We start from the raw sequence: 21,229 nt of genomic DNA, 5'->3' as shown, positions 1-21,229 counted from the left end.
TGAGTTTGTGTGTATGGAAAAAGGGGGGGGGGTGAGAAAACCTGGATTTGTGCTGGAAATGGCCCAACTTAATTATCATACACATTGTAAGGAGAGTGATCACTTTAGATAAGCTATTACCAGCAGGAGAGTGGGGTGGGAGGAGGTATTGTTTCATGGTCTCTGTGTATATAATGTCTTCTGCAGTTTCCACAGTATGCATCCGATGAAGTGAGCTGTAGCTCACGAAAGCTTATGCTCAAATAAATTGAGTAGTCTCTAAGGTGCCACAAGTACTCCTTTTCTTTTTGTGAACTCTCTGGCTGTCACTTTTTCGAAAGAGAATGGCTTTCTGTACCCAGATCTTTTTGTGAAATTCAAATTCTCTCTTAAAAACGCATCATCTACAACAGTAGAATTATAGTCTTTTGAAAAAGCAGTTTAATATTATGTAGTTAAGAGTCAACTCTATTCTTGTACAATGACTGACAAAAGCCAGAGTAAAATCTGAGTAAGAGAGATGAAAGAACAAAGGAGGCAGCTGACTTATATAAGCATTGCTCTTTTTTATTGTTGATTAGAAGTGTCTACACTTCAAAATAGAACAAAATATGTATTTTGAGGCAAACTATTCATAACAAAATACAAACAATTTTATAGGAGGTAGAATTACCTTACAATTAACCTAACAATCATTCATATACAGTATATCATTATGTGTATATATATATGCACGCACAAACATATGCTACTTGGTGTGTGTATATGTTACATATACACAAGGCTATTGCATGTAAATTTTATTCAGTGATTTAAATAGCTGCATTCAACATGGTTTATGTAACTATACGGATTTTCATTATGACTGCTTCCCGTCAAAATGTGATCTAAACATGATTTTTTTCATAATAAAACATTAAATTATCGTAACTTCATTTGCTGCCCCTCTTCCCTCTCCCAGCACCTACTTGTATGTTTACTCAGGTTAGTCCACTCAATGTACTTTAGCAATGAGGACTCAACGTTTAGCCTAATATTTCCTCCTCATCTTTCTGTAACTAGTGAAAAGATTTGAGGCCGACAATTCTAGGTTTTATTGCTGCATTCCGAATTATACTGATCATTCATTGCAGAATCAAATTAGTGCATTTTTTTCAAAAGCACTTTTTTTTTGTACATATATGTATGTGATGATATCACCAAGACACTTTCTCCTATAAATATAGGAGAAATAGTTCTGTTATTGTCAAGTACTACAAACCTCATCTGCTAACACTGTTTGAAATGCTTTCAGTAAGTTTTATTCCTAATTAACTCTAAGTAGATCTACAAGTCCAAGGTTGTCTGTACCACTGGTGAAATTAGCTTGTGGTGTAACAATAATTAATAGCCTGATTGGATGTCTGGTTAGCTAACAATAGAGTACAGTCGAGAAAATGTCTATAAAAGATATTAATTCACTTGCAAACTGTAATGCAAATAATTTTTTCCTTCCATGTCCAAATCTGTGGCAACATTTTTTGCCATCCAACTTGCACACCTGGCCACCGTTATAAGCAGGTGTGCAACTCCACCCAATTCAGTGGAATTACGCTGCTTATGTCCGTTCTGAATTTGGCCTTTCTTTTCATGCACAGTTTAAATGCACAGCAGAAGGTTAATTCTGATTTATGTTAGACTTTAAAACTGCTACAACACAAATGTAACTATAGGGTAGATCAAATGGTACACACATTTAGCAATGCTGAAAGTAAAAAGCTAAGAGTAAAACATCCCTTTAAAATAAATTATCAGAAGGAAAATGTTAGTAATATAGCAGAATTAGCAGCTATATTATTTTTTTTTTCAAAAGGAGGACATATGATGATACGAATGTTGGGTTTTCCCTAATCCACAAGTAGTTATTTTAAGTTCCTTTTAGGATGACCATATGGAACATTAGCAGCTGACAGCTGAAAGGAAAACTTGATGATATACCAAGCTCTATCAGATGATACAACTAACTAGTTTTCCAACTAAGTTACTTAAAGCAGATTAGTTGCTAAAAACAAACTGAGCTTGAAGCGGTAACAATGGACCCATAAATAAAACCAAAAATGGTTTTGTTCATAAAATGTTTTCATACACTGTAGATAAACCTTAAAATATATTTAAAAATATATATTTTTGGTAGCAAAGAAGTGAAGGAATCTAAATCAAAATATATTCTAATTTTTACATAATTATATATATTTATAGTTTACCAAAATACTCTTTTTCTTAATACATACATACTGTAACACTGTATACACAAATGTAATTATAAATGTATTATTGAAATCCATTAGAAATACCCTCAAGTCAGAGTCAACTTTAAAATTTTCCAGCTGTATACAAAATTGTTGCAATTTTCATGAATTTAACTTCAGTGCATTTGCAGTAGTCATTAATCAGAAATCTCTGGCTGTTTAAAGTCTCTGCTGGGCGTCTTAGTTTAATGTTTTAATGTATCTAGGGATGAAGAGTTCTCCTCTCAGTGAGCAGTTTCTTTCCCTCAACATTGCTCCTCCATGAAGAAATGGGATTAAGAGTTGAACAGCTTTCATCGAAGCAGCAAGGCTTTAGTATTGAACATATTCAGACTGAAGGGACTGTGCAGAGGAGAAACAGAAACTGGTGTTAACATTCAGTTTAAGAGAAGTCACTTTAAACACACACAACTTGTACCTTCAAATCAAGAAACTGTATTTCTAGGAGAAAAAAATAGAATAAGCCATAAAGGAAAACAGGACTATTCCAAGGTCTCCTGTACATAGGCCAAAAAATGAATGTATTTTGGACTATAATATAGCAAATGCACCAAAAATGGGCAAGAGCTGTATAAAACAGATGCATCTTTTCTGTATGGAGATTTATATTTACTAGCTTTCCCTCGTCAGTTTATGCTGAAGTTTTAGGTAACAGCATTACTTTTAAATGTTTTTAGGTATCAAGATGTATTGTTTGTGAGTAACTGGGATAAAAAATTCTTTAAAGATATAACTGGCATTGTCCTTTTATATAATTCATTACATTTTAATTCATTTACTTCTAATTCAGAGAATTTAGACTTTTTTTTTGTTTTTAATGAAAACCTTATGAAATTCAAATCCAAAATACAGACAATACCCTTAAAACTGATCTCAGTAGAAAAAAATGTGATTATAGTTATAGTAATTTAATTGTTTTCATTCTCTCTCAAACAATGAGAATGAAAATGCTACTAAAATATACAATGCACTTTACAGATTTTGATTCAGATGACACAGGAAACATGTAAGGTATGGGTAATTACTGTGAAAGGAAGCAAGAAAGCAAAACATAATTAAATACAGTGGAACATTCTAGAGATACTTAGCAAAATGAAAAAAACAAAAGAGAGAAAGGACTGTGAATAGTTTTTGCAAGCAGTTAACATGGAGTAGCAGACAGAAAATTAGTACAGCTAAGAGGAAGGCATGATAACCTTTACTGGTTCATTTATCTGCATCTGGTTATCCACAATATTTTACAACTATTCAGTCTTGCAATTGGTAGTGTATCAGTTAAAAACTAATATGACTTTATATTAAAAAGGATTGTAAAATTCAGATTGACATGGTCTAACTGTATTTCTGTCTGTATTTCTTCCAATACAGATGTGATCTGTGTCAGTTGTGTTAGAGTAGTAGCTTTGTAATGAATGAAGATAGGTAAATGTTTACCAATTCTAATAAAATTGTATTGATGAATAAAAATTACTTTTACTTTGAAAGTTCATCACAGTTGCCTTAAAATATATTTGAAAAACAATTATAAACTATATCAAAATATACTTAAAAAGAGTAGCAATGCAATAGGATTACAGAGGACTGTTGGGAAAAGACCCCAGCTTTCCCTAGTGTGAACTCCAAGGAAGCTAGGAATCTGAGATTTATCCAAAGGCTGATTCAAGATGATTTTTTAAAAAATGATTAAAACACCATTAATTCACCCAGAAGCTAGATTACCATCCACAATAGAGCTAAGTGAAAAAGTAGTTTAAAAATCCCCCAAAAAATTAAGTTTAAAAAAAAAAATTTTCAGAAAGCCTATATATCTGTTCAAACACACATGCTTTTATGGAGTTCAATAATCAGAGATATAACTCCAAGGTATTTGGCACACCGTCAAAGTAGAGCTGACTAACAACTTCCATCACAAACTTGAAAGCTTAAAAATTAACTCTATATAATTGGGCGTTTCAGAATAATGGATGATTCTTTAGCTTTTGATAGGTGCACAATGACCAGACAGCAATTAGGAATGGGTCATTAGTTGACTCAAAGAACTAAGAACAGCACATCATTACTTAATAGTAAATTGTAACTCATGATTCTGGAATCACAATTTAAGTAACATTTTAATTCTGGGATTCAAGCTGCAATTCTTGATATCAGAAGATCTGTGCTTTATCACAACATGGAACATCAGGATGTGAAAGATAAAAATCCATAGCAACATATCAAAAAGAAGAACAAATAAGTATATAGCACATGTACAGAGAGATTAAAACACTGATCACTTGTTTTGGTTTGTCTTTTAAATGCTTGTCACAGATGGGTAGGAGTTTCTGTCTAGTGATGTACACTGCTGTTTTCAGCATCTCCACCTCCTCGTCATCTCGACTTAATAGCAATAAAAGATCCTCCTCCCACTGTTCTAAATCATTTTCTAAGTACAGTGAAGAACTAAACTGAATTTTAAAAATGATAATTTCCTCACATACATCATCATTTGGCCATGGTAAGAAGCTCTTCATTTCTTTGCAGATTAAATCTTGTGGCTATTATGCCCAATACATTTCCTATTAAAAGCTTGTTAAGCTACAATGGTAGCTATAATTACAACTAAATTGCTGAAAAGTGCAATGGCCTTGTTTAGTTTTATTTACTTGAAATTTTTATTTTTTTATTTGTACAAAAATAAAGCATTCTTTTTTCTCCGTGATTGCAATCACAGTTGTAGCAAATGGTTTTTTTTAAACCTTCTTTTCCGGGGGGGGGGGGGGGGCCTGAAAAATTGTTTACCTAATGTTTTGGATCCCATAATATAATCCTTGTTTTACTTCCTGTGGATTGTATTTATCTTTTTTCACTACTTCAGTTAACATTTTAGATCTGTGTACATGTGCACTTTAAGTATGACCTACCATATTGAATTCGAATACTAATGTTTTTTTTAAACTCCCTGAATCCACACTGGAGTTATCTGGCTTTGACAAAACTCAGACATGGTCTATTTTGAAGACAAGCAGAATTTAAAATGTGAAAATAAAGAATTAGTCATAAAAGTGTTTTTACTAATGAACATGATGAGGCAATAAAAGTAAACTGAGTAATAAAAATAAGTAAACTAAGTTAAAAGGGATAATTTTAAAAAGGATATCCATAAGATCTCACGGGAGCTTTCTTTTGGCATCCTGGTGTGGTCTGATACAATAGCCAACTTGATATTTTATGCCTAATCATCAGACTAGAGCTTGTCTACATATTGCCTATAGTGGCCTTCATGCACACTAGCAGGGGTGTAAATTCTAATGCACACCAGTGTGTTCTCCACTAACTGTGGATCCATGTGGATTCTGCTCGTGAGCTCTAAAAGTTCCCTAGTATGCATTAACAGAGTCCTGTTTCAAATGCTGCTAAATTAATGCACACTAGAGAACTTTTAGTGTGCACCAGCAGGGTCCACATGGGCAAGTTAATGCACGACATGCTGGTGCACATTAAAATTTACACCCCACTGGTGCATACTAAGGCACTGTGTGGACAAGCTGCTAATTACTCACAAAGGGCCTGATCCAGCAAAGCACCTAAAAGAATAACATTAAAGATGTAAATAGTCATACTGACTTTAATGGAATTACTGATGTGCTTCAAGTCAAGCTAGGGTTGTTGGAACAATCTGTATACTGGGGGTGCCGAGAGGCACTGAACCAAACATAGTTTTCTTGGTATTTTAAAGACAATTTGAAAAACATGGAAACAATATCCATATCCAGTATGTTGTAAATTTACAAGTAAAAGGATAATTATTTTAACTACTAGTGTGGCAAACTCACTCTGCAATTTGAAAATCAAAGATCTCATGGGAACTTTCTCATGGCATCCTGGTGTGGTTAATGTATCATATAGCAACATATGACAAATGGAAAAAAAGGAAATGGATAACCTCTCATTTATATAGATTGCTATGAAATGTAAAAAATTGATAAGGGATTCTGAAGACACCAGGGAAAAATCAATAGCTGTAAAGCTAAGAACAATAAGATGGAGGAGTGTGTTTCTTTTTTTAAGATATGAGGGGGAAAAATCCAAGCAAGGTATTATAACTAGTAAGTACCTTTAGTAGATGGAGGTAGTAAAACTTATTAAAGATGCAGAAAAAGGCAGAAGCGTTCAATATATATTTCTGTTCTGTATTTGGAAAGAAGCAAAATGGTGTACTGGTATCACAAGAGGATGATGAAGTACTTTCTAGTCCATCAGTAACCAAGGAGGATTTTAAATCACATCTAACAGGAATAAACATTTTAAAAATTAGCAGGCACGTAAGTACCTCCACAGGTCAAAAATACTGGGTACTAAAAGACACTTTAATTTAGTGGAGAAAAGCATAACAAAACACAGTGGCTGGAAGCTGTAGGCAGGCAGATTTCTAATTTGAATTTGGCACAGATTTTTAATAGTGAGGGTGATTAACCAGTGAAACAAACTACCAAAGGAAGCGGTGGATTCTCCATCTCTCAATATCTTCAAATCAAAATTGGATGCCTTTCTGGAACACATTCCTCAGTGAAACACAAGTTATTGAGCTCAATACAGGGGTTACAGGGATATGCAGGAGGTCAAATCAGACGATCATCTAATGCAGTATTTTTCAAAGTTTGGGTTGCCACCCAGTATTGGGTCTTGGCATGTAAGGCACTGGGTCGCCTTGCTCAGCACCCAGGGACCCTAGCAGCTTTGGTGAGCACTGCTGACCGGGACGTTAAAAGTCCCGGTCAGCAGTGCTGCCCAGCTAAGGCAGGTTAGTCCCTACCTGTTCAGACACCGCGCTGCGCCCCGGAAGTGGCCAGCGGTGGGTCTGGCTTCTAGGCGGGGGGCCATGGGGCTCCACGCGCTGCCCCTGCCTGAGCACTGGTTCTACCCTCCCATTGGCTGCTTTCCGGACAATGGGAGCTGGTGGGGTGCTACCTGCAGGCAAGAGCCGTGCAGAGCTGCTTGTGCGCCTCCACCTACGAGCTGGACCTGCTACTGGCAGCTTCCGGGGCGCAGCGTGGACAGAGGTGCCAGGATGGGAGGGAAGCCTGCCTCTGCACCCTGGCTGCACTGCTAACCGGGAGCTGCCGGAGGTAAGTCCGTGCCGCAACCCCCTACCCCAGCCCTGAGCCCCGCCCCCAAACCCGAAAACCCTTCCTGCACTCCAAACCCCTCATCCCTGGCCCCACCCCAGAGCCTGCACCCCCAGCCCAGAGCCCTGACCCCCTCCTGCACCCCAACCCTCTGCCCCACCCCCAAACCCCTCATCCCCGAGCCTGCAACCCCAGCCCTGACCCCCTCCTGCACTCCAACCCTTTGCCCCAGCCCTGAGCCCCTCCCACACCCCAAACCCCTCATCCCCAGCTCCACTGGGTCATGGGCATCAATTTTCTTCAACTGGGTCCCCAGAAAAGAAGTTTGAAAACCACTGATCTAATGATCCCTTCTGGCCTCTTTCTGTAACTGTGATTCAGATAACAATCCATCTGACGATGCATAAGCCAGAAGAGAATTCAGCTCTCTCCCTTGTGTTTGTGACAGTTATGCAGGGCTGACAGGAGTACAAATAGAAAAAACGTATTTTAGTCAGAAAAGTATGCCAATGTGACTTTGAATACAGGCAGCAAACATATCTGTTGTGACATTTTCACAATCACTTTTTTGACTATAACCATACTTAAAGCTATTAGGCCATTGCACTAAAATCAGACAAATTACTGCTATTTCACAGGTTAAAAAAAATCATAAGCAACTGATGTTTTGTTACAATGCAAAAGCTCTACGCATGTTTCTACCTATATTAGTTTAAGTATTTTCCTTCATTGCTTCAGATTTACAGGAACTATGAAAAAACTCCATTTACGGCCAACTAGACATTATTGAGAAGATTATAGCTTTTGCACTTAAAAAAGTACACATCATATTTGGCTGTGTACAATCTCTGTTCCTAACCAGTGAATGACAGAACATGAACTATTGGAAGATTACATCATTCTTGGTGAGAGGACATTACTGAGTCATATAGGTGTCTGATGGGGAGAGAAAAGATTGTTCTGTTTTAAAACACTCAATTACATATCCTAGACAACACGACCCCTTTTTCTCAAAGGCTCTCTGTCTTACCAAGCATCTTCCTAGACTACCTAAATAAATTCTATTTAGACCAGTGCTCAGTCATCTGGTTCTCATGATCACATGCAAATTAAAGTAAACATTTCTCCTCTCTCCCCTCTGATCTCTCATTACCTGCATGTGGAAAAACAGCATCTCCTCCTTTACCTAAGCCAGTGGTCCCCAAACTTTTTACCTCACACCCCCTCTCACCCCTGTCCGCCCCCTCCCATGGAGCTGGGAGCAGGGCCATGGCTCTGGGGGGAACATGGGCAAGGGTAAGGGGGCCGAGGTTAGGGCCATAGGTGGGGGTGGGAACGGACCCTTGGCTGGGGGCCGCGGCCTGCAGCTATGGAGTGGATCTGGGCGGCGCTCTCTCCCTGCCCTCTGTGGGGGCTGGGCCCCAGCTGCGCCCTGCGAACATTACTCCATGCCCTGCTAAGTAGGCATGCCTCACAGATTGAAGACCTCTGATTTAAGCCAAGGCAACTCTGCTCCATTATGGCAGTTCATCTTTCTCTTTTGGGTTCTCACACTCTCAGAAAATGAAAATCAGCTGACTGGCTGAGAGCACCTGCTACCATTTTTGGGTTAGTTATTCAATTACCTCTCCTTTCTCAGCTATTTATAGTCACCTGTGCCGAAATTTTTCTTCTGAGGTAAAAGTCTTCCTCTATTAAAGTCATTTTTGAACCCCAGTAATAAGACTAAAAGCTAGACATTAACAACAGGAATATGACACTAATCAAAATAGGTGAAGAAATTAAGTTATGGCTGGGGCTCCTTTCTTATTTGTGTCTAGGTAATGCATAAAATTCCAGAATAGTACTATGTATGATGTTACATAGCTGTATGTAAGATATGATGTGCTGCAAAACAGTTGGGTTAAATATGGAACAGCAGTTTAGCTTTTAATTTCCAATGGTCCTCTAATGCAGGTTTTTATTTTGTTTGTTAAAATGTTCACTCATGGACCAAACCATACTTGCACTTTTTGTGGAAGATAAGTTGCTGTGTAAGGCTGTAGGGACACAGTGTAATGCTAAAAGGGATGTTAACTGTTGCTTTTAGAATGTCACATTTTGCACTGAACTTTCTAAGTTTTGTAGTTTTGAGGATTCCTGGTTGGACTTCTTTACATGCATGTGTTATTCCTCTACTAGTTTATAGCACCACTTGGTTTTATGATTCTTGATGTTTTATCCATGATACTGTGAATAACCTCACAAGAAAATGAAAACAGAGTGACAAAGAAGTTGTTGAATATATGATTACTTATAAAACATCTCATGCCCACAGGCCTCTGTGGGTGTATGAACCCACGTGTTTGTTTATATAGAGTACACAAAAATTATAAAGAAAAATACACAGTAAAGTGGCCAAATAATAAGACCAATAATCCACCTTCAATACAAAAATACCACCATCTTATAATATATAAATGGAAAGGAAACAAAGCCACACTGATTCTTACTTGGAAGGATACAAGAGAAGTGCAAAACAAACAAACATCCAAGGCAGAGCATTTCAGGATTAGTGGACTCATGACAGGGCCTTCAAAGCCCTGCATCCTTCCTTCTCAACTACTTCAACCCTAACTGCAGGCTGTCCCTTAAGTATAGTACTATATTTGAAGTTTAAATATTAAGACCTTGATGATTACCATTCATTGGGTAACAGATCATAGAACTTCCACCTTGATTGAATTGGCCTCGCTAGCACTGACCCCCCACTTGGTAACGCAACTCCCATCTTTTCATGTTTTGTAATATATATACCACTTACTGTATTTTTCACTCCATGCATCTGATGAAGTGGGTTTTAGCCCACGAAAGCTTAAGCCCAAATAAATTTGTTAGTCTCTAAGATGCCACAAGGACTCCTTGTTATTTTTGCAGATCATAGAACAGTGCATCATCAACTTTCATGGTCAAGTTCCTTAAACGGTCATGCTGCCATGCTCTACAGACACTGCAATCAATGAGTAGTTTTCAAAGGAAACCTCCAACTAAGTGCATTACAGTAACTCAGCCTACAGGTCAAAGAGACTTGGATCACTGTGGTGTATCTATGGTCAGAAGACAGGCTGCCATTGCAGAATAGTTTGATAATGAAAAAAGCCACTTTTGACCACTACTAAAAATTGATCTTCCATGTTCAAATCCAGATAAAAGGACACCAGAATTCAAAGCAGATCAACCTGCCTATAGCATTCTTTCTAAATGGATAAGGCTATCACTAAATAAATGAAATCCTCTTGACATTTTCACCATTCCACCAGGAATACTTCAAACAGCTATTTTATATCAACTCCGCAATCTTGAGCCAAACGGAAAAGAGATAGAACTGCAGAGATGGGGACAAAAGTGACCCAGTGGGACTTCATATAGAAAAGATCCTTGTGGATGTTGAGTAATGACCAAATGAAACCTAACAGAATCACTCCTTTCAATTTTTTCAAATGGAAGCATGTATCTACCACAGTTGCTTGTACATTTTATTTACAACAATAACAATTGATGAATAAAAAAAATTAATGGACTGTAGCCCGTAACTAAGCTGCTAAAAATAAGAAAAATGGTCCCATCCAAATGTACTTCAGGGAAAAGCCAGAGTTACAGTCTTTTACACTGTACCTTGGGCTCTGTCAGATTGAAGAGTATTGCAAGCTCTCCACTGAAAATGTCAGCATTTCAGCTCCAAGATTTTCAAATCTAGCAGATGTTGATACTAGTGTGTGAGCTGATCGCAACAATTACAGCTGTGCATGGAAAGAGAGACATGCTAGGACCAAAATCACACAAGACTAAGATCAATATCAACACCTTGAAATACAGCTGGAAACAAACAGGAAGCCATTGGGGTCTTTGGCACACTGGCGAAATTGTTCAAAGCCAATCTGACTAAAATAAATCACTGCATTCTGCATCATCTGTAGCTTCCAAATGCCCTTCAGAGTTAAACCCACGTATAGCATGATGAATTTCTAAGATCATGAAGGAGTGTTATTGAGGCCAGGTCCACGAAGGGAAAACTGTCACAAACATTAAGGAACACTTCTAACCATCAAGATTATAAAGAAGAGGAAAAACATTCATATCATCCAAATGATGAGACTACTTAACGGTGAGAAGTTTACAGGAAACTGAGTCTTTAACACTTTAACTATTCTGATGATGAATATTGCTATTTTTAATAATATTTTAATTTGCTTCCAACGTACCTGCCTGAAATGCTCAAATGCAGTCAGTCAGTCAGTGGAGCCTTCTGTCGTATAAGCCCTGATTCTCTCTACCTGCACTCCTATCCTCTTCCCTGCACTTTCCTGTCTGTGAATTCAGCTGTATAACATATAGATATCTGGGAACATTCATCAAGGAGGATTAAAAAAAAAAAAGAACCAAGAACATTCATGGCTCTCCATGAAGTTCAAGATCCTTATTTTGCTGCATGGCTTATTCCATTGTTTTAAAATGTCCATGCCTGCAAGAATGAATCCGAGCAAGTGGTGCTGTGTTACTAGATTATCCTGTCCTAAAAGCTGTACTCTAGACAATTATCCTGGCTAGTCATTAGACACCCTACATTTATATTTAATCTGAGAACAAGATCTAGGTACAGCTTTCTTTAAGAGGATCCTGTGTAAGGAAGTTACATTCATGGATGCCATGGAATTCAAAATGTCCCTAGTAGAGCTGTCAATTAATTGCAGTTAACTCAAGCGATTAACTCAAAACAAATTAACTCTATTAAAAAATTAATCGCGATTAATCCCAGTTTTAATTGCACTGTTAAACAATAATAGAATACCAATTGAAATTTATTATAAATATTTTTGGATGTTTTTCTACATTTTCAAATATATTGATTTCAATTACAACACAGAATACAAGTGTACAGTGCTCACTTTATTATTTTTTATATTACAAATATTTGCACTGTAAAAAAGATAAAACAATTTCTTTAGTTTTCAATTCACCTCATACAAGTACTGTAGTGAAATCTCTATCATGGAAGTGCAATTTACAAATGTAGATTTTTTTTTTTGCTATATAACTGCACTTTAAAACAAAACAATGTAAAACTTTAGAGCCTACAAATCCACTCAGTCCTACTGCTTGTTCAGACTATACATTTTATTGAAGACTGATATACTTTAGCATTTAAAGTAATTCTTGATTTATTTTTAATGCATTCTACTTAGAAACAGCAATTTTTTTTTCCAAGGAGAAAGAACTGCAGAATATGATTGTAGTCATCACTGTTGTGTCTTGACCAAGTGGTTAAAATGGAAGTAATAATAGGAAACATTTTTGATATAAAAAGATGTGAACATCAAGTTTTAGAGAGACCAGGCCGTGATTCAGTAAGCCATCCCTACACATGCATGAAAGCACTTATGTGTTTAAGACACAGGCGTAAGATATTAAAATTGTACTTCTTTAATACTTAATATGACTTCACATACTGAATGATTTATTCTGGAAGTTTTCATAGGGTCTTAAAGGGACACTTTTCAACTTAAAAAAAATCACACTTCTGATTTCTCTCTTTTTTTGGTTTAAAACCTCCTATTTTTGCAAATTCCACAAATATTATAACTGAAAGATAAGAAATAATTTCTCTATTTTTTCCCTGTTTCTTTACTCTGTACATTTAACAATGTATAGTGAGTTCATTACTATATCAGTGTACCTCTGTGTGGGTTTTTTACACAGCAACAAGGGAGAAAAAGCGTTTACCTTTCCTCCCACTCTCACCCCCTCCCCCTCAAAAGGAAAACAGTGTTATAAAACCATGAAAAATAGAAGGTGGACTCTTGGGGCTGGCATACTGCCTTGAACTATCTAACTCAGTGTTTGAAAATGATGAGATTTCAACAGTGCCCATTTTAAAGAACTAAGTTGATTCATTTTACGCATATTTATTTTCAATTTAGGGTGGTATATACACAAAGCAGTTCCTCTAATTTTACTGTATAAAGACACCTATGATATCTAATGATCCAGGAAGATCCTATACTACATATAACTTTTAGTTTGAGAATTTCAATATAACACAAATGATTTGAAATGGAAAATCTAAATGAAAAAAACTCCAAGTCAGAAGCTGTAATCATGAAAGGTATTTTTATAAATTGTCTACTTTCATAACACCTTTCTCTGAGCCAAATTCTGGAGAAGCAAAAAGGAAGCAGTTGAAAGAACAATAGAAACAGACAAAGGTGCTATACGCATTCAGGAAATTTTAAAAGAGAAGGGATTAGATTGTTAAGAGTTTTCTTGTGACAGTTTTGGCTGAAGAAGCAAGGTAGATAAGCTTCTGTCATGTCCCTGAGAGAGCTTTTGTGGCTGTGAACTTACAGGAATTGAACGACTCAGGTATCGTGCTGGAGAAGCAGTTAACCCCATAAAGGAGGGCTGGTAGCTGCTGTTGTCGTCATCTGTCCCGGTGCTGTGAGAACTGGCAGGATTGTTGAGGTTGGTGCCATTATTGCTGCTTCTGTTGTACAGGTTGTTGTTCAGCTCATGGTAATTTCTGGTAGGCAGCTGCAAGCTGCCATTCAAATGACTGGAGATATGGTTTACAGAAAAACCTGTCCTAGAGGATGATGACATCATTTTGCTCTCTGTATCATCTGAAGCAGCATACAGGTTCCCTAGAGAATTGGCTAGCCTGGAGTTTACGGAAACGCTGAGTGGAAAACATGTGGGAAAAATACATGCAATGTATATACATGTGAAGATTTCACACACAAAACATTTAAAGACATTAGGGGAAAATGACAAGGACCATTCTGACACATATAAACAGTGGTAGCACACAGCTTCATTTTCTCTCTGAAATAATGAAAATCCAAGTTCTGTACAAATTGCACATCAAAAGTAGTAATATAAGACAAGATAATGCAAGACAAGATAAAGTAGCCAAAAAGCTATTTCATAAATATCCTGAGAGTAAAAAATAGGATGCCTTTAGTTCACTAAAGCACTTATTTGGGCTAACATAACATCTCATTTCATCTTAATGAATGAATATTCATTATGTCCAGACGTTATGTCAAAATTCATCAACCATCGTGAGTTTAATTTAACGTCCTACATTATTCAGAATAGCAGAAATATCTAAGCTGTTACCTAATGGTAACAAATGAAAAGTTCATAATAAGGGCATATGATCTTCCACTTAGCATTTTCTTGAGATGAACAGAATTTTATAGATATTAAAGTTTTGGGAGTGTTCCCACTAAATTTATATGCCATCTCAGACATAAGTGACAAACGTATAAAGCAAGCACAATGGCCTCTTTCATAATTTGTCACGTGACTTTAGAGAAAGTAACCTAACCCTCCCTTAAGCCACCCAAAAAGCCACAGAAGGACAAGAAAAAGTACCTTTTTAAATTAGATCCTAAGGATGTAGGGCTTCTGCTTATTCTCTTTGCAGAGGGTGAAACAGCTGCGGCCACCTTGGAGGACTTTGACGGAGACATGGACACTTGTGTACTACTTGAACTATTCAATCTGAAAAAGTACAAAGCTTTAATGGGGAGCGAGATTATATTACTCAAACGTGAACTTCAGAAATAATAAATTGTTTTAAACATCTGAGCCAAGATTTTCAGAAGTGGGTGCCAAAAGTTAGGTTTCTAAATCCATATTTAGGCACTAAGTAGGTGGCCAGATTTTTCAAAAGTGTAAGCACTCAGCAGCTCCCATTCACATCAGTTTTGAAAAATCCCAATTAAAAAAAATAAAATAAAAATCTTGGCTCTGATTTGCTCCTATTTATGCATTTTTGCTAATAAACCCTGGGTATGTTTAAAGAACCAGAATAAAGATAACTTTAGATATTAAAAGATCACATCAGTTTGTTATTCACAGCCACTGAGTTTTCCCTCAATGTATCAAGTCACTTACTTGGTTAAAGGCTCCGTGAGCATGCTAAAATTTTTAAGTTGCAACTGCCAATTTTAGATAGAACGTCTGCTGCTGATAAAGCTCATTTTTGTTCCTAAATTCTGCTCTTCATTCTTGTGTTTTAGGGGTTGGTCCTGTGAGATGCTGAGCATCCTCTCTTCTAAATGATGTCAAAAAGTACTCCGCACCTATTCTTTTCTAGGATTGGGCATTTAATAACTAAATAATATATGACTTAATAACAACAGAAATATGGTGCAGTAGGTTTCTCAGAAATATTTTTGGGCAAGTCCTAAAATCTAGTGACACTGTGATATCCTCTCACTCCCATAGCTGGCAGCTCAGTATGTTCAGCTCCTGGGGAGAGAAAGTGCTTTGTGTTCTTAAAAGGTTCCAACTGAAATAACATTGTAATAATGGTCTCGGGTGGGAGTTCCCCTAAGTCTGTGCCAAGGAGTCTCTGAGATAGACAAAAGTAAACAAGGGGAAATGGAGATCAGTGCTCTTAAAAATCATGTCTCTTAAAATCACATTGGGGACAACTGTAGCCAATATATTCTTTTGTTTACTAAATACTTTCCCCTAAATAGTACTCTTTATCTACCTTAGATACCAGGTGACAGGCACAATGGAAATAACCAACTGCTGGAAATAATGATTCAAATTTATCTTTTTATATGTAGTACCATTTCTAATATGGTTCTTAATATTAACACCACTTTTCATGCTAAATTGTATTATCTTTAATGTGGCACAAGGTTTGCAGAAATGTTTAATTCTGACCCAAGTCACAAGTGAAGTAGTGTCCTTCTAGTCTCTAAAGGACATTTTTCAGCTTCATAAAGTTACTATACATTTTACAGAACTGGCAGACTTTAATTAGGAAAGGCCCAGTTATAAGATTAAAAAAGTTTTATTCCACCATTACTAGAAGACTAGCTGTTCTAATTAACCAATTGTTGTCTGTCCCTTGAATGGCTGCTTAAAATAGATTTTAATATCATTAGCAGAAGTCAAACAAATTGCTATTAATCAAATTGATAAGACAAAGCACTAAAAGGTTAAGAGCAGAATAGCAGATATTTTTAAAAAATGAAATGTAAATGCACTAAACATTTTCTCACAAGTTTAACTAAGTAAATAGATACCTGAAAGGTTGTGATATTGATCTGGTGTGCAATTTCATATCTTCCAGCCTAAAGTAATTAAAGCAGCTTGTCACACAAAAAATTATGAAAGTATCGTTTCAATCTTTTAGTAAATATAAGAACAAAGACCCTGACTTGGGCAATGTTTTATTTATGTGCCGCATACATAAAGTAGAAAATGCTTCATATAAATTGTGAGATGCATCATACAAATATATAATTTTTTAAATTGTACTCCTGTAACATTGTTTTTCAACTACAACCATCACACCTACAATCAGCTGCCATCTCCTGTCATACAGTAGCAGCTTCATACGTGCATATGAAAATCCTGTTATAAAAAGCCAACTATCTAGGTATTTATGTGGTCCTCCTCCTCATAGTATATGAACTGAAGGATAGAAATAAAACTTCTATTCCTTCTTCACCTTTAAAGGTAGCTTGAAAATAGGTTAGAAGACTAAGTCTCTGGTCAGCTTACTGTGGAAAAGTTACCTGAAAAATGAAGTTTGCATTTACTTCTGAATGTGGGGAGTACTATTCATGATGTCTTCAGCTTTAAAAGCCTTCTATTTGAATGGCACAATATATTTAAATACAGGACTTCAGCATCACATTTTTTGCATAGACAATGTTTTACAATTATATCTAAAAAATAAATTTTTGAGCAGAAGGGGGAAAATATAAAAGGAAATCAGAAGTATGAAAAAGGAACCCAAATATTAAATATTCTTTTCATGTGCAGTTACTAAGCAATAGCAAAGCATTTTGACTTGAACTGCTGTAATTAAGATTACATATGAAATGGCATTTCGTTTAACTGTTATCCTTAAAAACTTTCATATAGTTATTGCTTTACAAGATGGAACTTGAAACTCATGAGAAATACAGATAAATAATTTAAAATTGGAACCAAATATATTGTTAATTATTTTCATAGGAATGTAAACTTTTATATGGTGAATAAGTATACATTTATAACATGACAACAATTGATATTTTAGATTTTGAGTTGCATTTTTCAAATTTTTATTTGGTGCCTGATGATACAAGGTTATTTTAGTAAATAGCAGCAAAGAAAAAAAATTCAGACATGGAAAGGAATAGAACAATATATATGTCCATATTATATTCAGTTCTGTCTTAGAATACTTCTAGCATAACTAATTAAGGCTCAGACATAATAAAAATCTCTTTACCGCTGCAGTGGCAGAGAGAATAATTCTCTCCTTTGGAATGCAAGTTTTATTTTAAATTAAATATCCTTGTTTGATAATACTACCCTCTCTAAAGTTTCTCCAGTTCTGCATCTCTCTTAGCTTTTAGGACTCCCACCATTTTTATCTGCTTTAACTGTCCACATATCAGGAAGCAACTCTACACACTTGCTGAGGGACAATATGTGGCACTTAGTATGGTGCTTCCCACAACTCCTTAGGCGTCGCTGTTGAGAAATACAAAACATCTTTCCAAGGGTGAAAGGGTACTACTTCCCAGTTCGTAACAGGAGACAGGAAACTGAAATCCATTTTCTATGTGTCTGCAAAGGGAACTTCCATTAGACTACTCCCCTTTAGCTAAAATGAGTTCCCCCTTCTTGAAATGTGGGCACTGGCCTTTTACTTGGCTAATTACAATGCTGTATGCACATATTAAATTGCATCAGTAAGTTGTTACAGTTATGAAAGCTTTTACACCACAAAGCAGTATCTGGCTACCACAAATGCAGTCCAGACAAACGGCAACAATATCAATGGCTAACATTAACCAATCTTGAAGGCTGGTTTTGTTTGATATTAGCACATGCTGCCTCTTCAGATTTTGAAGGGTGGTGTGAACAAACTTGACGAAGATCTAAGTCTGAAGAACCTTTGAAGAAGAGAGCTTAAGATTGTGCAAACTATTTCTGGTGGAAAGCAGTGAACTTTAAACTAACAACAAACCTGTATAAATTTAATGTTTATAGCAGGTAGAAAGTGATGTGGTAGTAGGTGGACTAAGCACAGGACTAGGAGCTAGAAATTTGAGTTCTAATTATTAGTATTTGTTTGTTGTTTTGTGTATTACCATAGCACCTAGGGTCCCCTAATACCAGCTCTAAGACTAACCACTTCTGTAGTCTTAGGCGAGTCATTTAACCTCTCAGTTCCTGATTCCCCATTTCAGCGCCTACCTAACTCATTGAAAAGTTGGCAGTATTAATGTTTGTAAAGAGATCTAAAAATGAAAAGATCTACATACCATAATTTGTAAGTGTCAGAATTATAAAACAAACACACGAGCATATGCTTGCCATAAAGAATTAGTACACACTGAATTTAATAATACAAAAAGTGGGAAGAGGATTACCTAAGAGCTCCAGTTGTAGCAGATCGCGGCTGTCTCTGACTTTTTAAGGCACGAAGTTTGTCGCCCTGTGTCATGCCGTTCTTAGATTCCAACTCTGCATTGTCTTCAAAGTCATTCTAAAACAAAGGAAGATGCACTCTAATAAAAATACAAAATCCTTAGAACAATGATCTAATTTCAGTGCCTCAAAGATTACTTCTGCTTTGCAGAGACCACAATTTAAGGGTCAGATAGTGCAATTATAAACCAACTAGGGAAATACTACCTAGACTGAGCTACTGTAAGGTGGGTGCATAACTGGTTGGAAAATCATTCTTAGAGAGTAATTATCAGTGGTTCAGAGTCAAGCTGCAAGGGCCCATCGAGTGGGGTGCTGCAGTTATCAGTTCTGGATCCAAGTTCTCTTCAATATCTTCATAAATGATTTAGATAATGGCACGGAGAGTACATTTATAAAGTTTGTAGATGATACCAAGATGGGAAGGGTTGCAAGTGCTTTGGAGGATAGGATTAAAATTAAAAATTATCTGGACAAACTGGAGAAACGGTGTGAAATAAACAGGATGAAATTCAATAAGGACAAATGCAAAGTACTCCACTTAGTAAGGAACAATCAGTTGCACACAATACAAATGGGAAACAACTGCCTAGGAAGGAGTACTGCAAAAAGGGATCTGGGGGTCCGAGTGGATCACAAGTTAAATATGAGTCAACAGTGTAACATCATTACAAAAAAAGCAATCACTCTGGGATGTATTAGCATGAGTGTTATAAGCAAGACAAGAAGTAATTCTTCCGCTCTACTCCGTGCTGGTTAGACCTCAACTGGAGTATTGTGTCCAGTTCTGGGTGACACGTTTCAAGAAAGATGTGGATAAACTGGAGAAAATCCAGAGAAGAGCAATACAAATGATTAAAGGTCTAGAAAACATGACCTATAAGGGAAGATTGAAAAAATTGGGTTTGTTTAGTCTGGAGAAGAGAAGACTGGAAGGGGACATGGTAACAGTTTTCAAGTACATAAAAGGTTATTACAAGGAGGAGAGAGAAAAATTGTTCTCCTTGGGATAGGACAAGAAGCAATGGGCTTAAATTGCAGCAAAGGTGGTTTACGTTGGACATTAGGAAAAACTTCCTGTCAGAGTGGTTAAGCACTGGAATAAATTCACTTAATATAGGCACACCGCTACTGACTTCAATGGGGCAGTATGTAAGCATGCAGCCACATGGATGCATTTATAGGATCTAGTCTTAATTATGTACCGAGTCGGAGACAAGTGACATAAAACACTGGAAATAAAATAGGAAATATTTTGTAACCGATATTTCAGTTGTTATGGAACCCAGGAATCCTAATTCAGACCTCTACTGTCAGGCTAACAAAAGCTTCTTCTTATTCTTACTTATTCTCCTTATTCTTACACTTTGACTTAGATCAAGAGCAGAGCCTTCAGATTAACACCAAGTAAAAGAAATGGATAAATTCTTGTGCTGTGGATTGTGAGGCAAGCGTCTGAAAAGATTAATTTCTCTAGCAAGGAAGTGAGGAAAAAGAAACTTTCAAGATCTTTAGGGCAGTGGTTCCCAAACTTGTTCTGCCGCTTGTGCAGGGAAAGCCCCTGGCGGGCCGGGCTGGTTAGTTTACCTGCCACGTCCACAGGTTTGGCTGATCCCACGGTTCGCTGCTCCAGGCCAATGGGAGCTGCTGGAAGCAGCAGCCAGTACGTCCCTCGGCCCGCACCGCTTCCAGCAGCTCCCATTGGCCTGGAGCAGTGAACTGCGGCCACTGGGAGTCGCAACGGCCGAACCTACGGACACAGCAGGTAAACAAACCAGCCCAGCCCGCCAGGGGCTTTCCCTGCACAAGCGGAGGAACAAGTTTGGGAACGACTGCTTTCGAACAATGCAGTTTTGGAAGAATTCTGCTCTGCTATTGAAAACCAATATCAAGGAAAACACAAGAATAAAAAAGGGAATAGTATTCTAATTTAGGAATGTATCCCCACTGTTTATCAGCAGGATTAAAAAAGCCTTTTGAACTCCGAGCACTTTAAAACATTCATCGCCTCAGAAAAATTCAACTAAGACACGTGTTTCTCAAAAGTCTGCTACAGGTCATTAAGACAAAATGAATATTCAAGTGAATGCCAAAACATGTTATACTACAAAATAGAGCACATTTCTGAAATATCTTAGTATTGGGTCATTTACCAATAAAAAAAGTGTTAAGAAAGCACTTAACAGCTTTAAATGTACAATAGTGAACTTCATAGCATTATATATATATAAAGAATCAAAGGACTTCAGTGGGAGCAGGATCAGATCCATACTGAGGAATCTAAGAAGCTACAGATTATCTTCCACTGAACTTTGAATTTAATAAAAAAAAGTAGTACAAGTTAGGGTATTTCAGACGCAAGAT

The 21,229-nt window shown here is 36.9% G+C and overlaps 1 protein-coding gene across 4 annotated transcripts in view; it reads right to left on the bottom strand.

The window, feature by feature from the left end:
• Positions 1–541: 541 nt before the first annotated feature.
• Positions 542–21,229, bottom strand: part of CDC14A (cell division cycle 14A) — a 117,595-nt gene continuing 96,907 nt past the window's right edge. For 2 of the 4 annotated variants that reach the window (XM_077824630.1, XM_077824631.1), the window contains 5 exons: positions 18,808–18,923; positions 16,459–16,506; positions 14,786–14,914; positions 13,754–14,084; positions 542–2,609 (listed from right to left, as the gene is read on the bottom strand). In XM_077824630.1, coding sequence (XP_077680756.1) covers positions 2,580–2,609; positions 13,754–14,084; positions 14,786–14,914; positions 16,459–16,506; positions 18,808–18,923 — 654 coding nt within the window. In that variant the 3' untranslated portion in view covers positions 542–2,579. Of the gene's footprint in view, positions 2,610–13,660; positions 14,085–14,785; positions 14,915–16,458; positions 16,507–18,807; positions 18,924–21,229 lie in introns of those variants that run through there. The other 2 variants (XM_077824632.1, XM_077824629.1) reach the window with 2 other exon arrangements.

The sequence above is a fragment of the Eretmochelys imbricata genome, chromosome 8, assembly GCF_965152235.1.
Source record: "Eretmochelys imbricata isolate rEreImb1 chromosome 8, rEreImb1.hap1, whole genome shotgun sequence".
In the NCBI taxonomy this organism is placed as follows: Eukaryota; Metazoa; Chordata; order Testudines; family Cheloniidae; genus Eretmochelys; species Eretmochelys imbricata.
The sequence above is the reverse complement of the archived record's forward strand: the minus strand, read 5'-3'. Positions and strand labels throughout refer to the sequence as shown.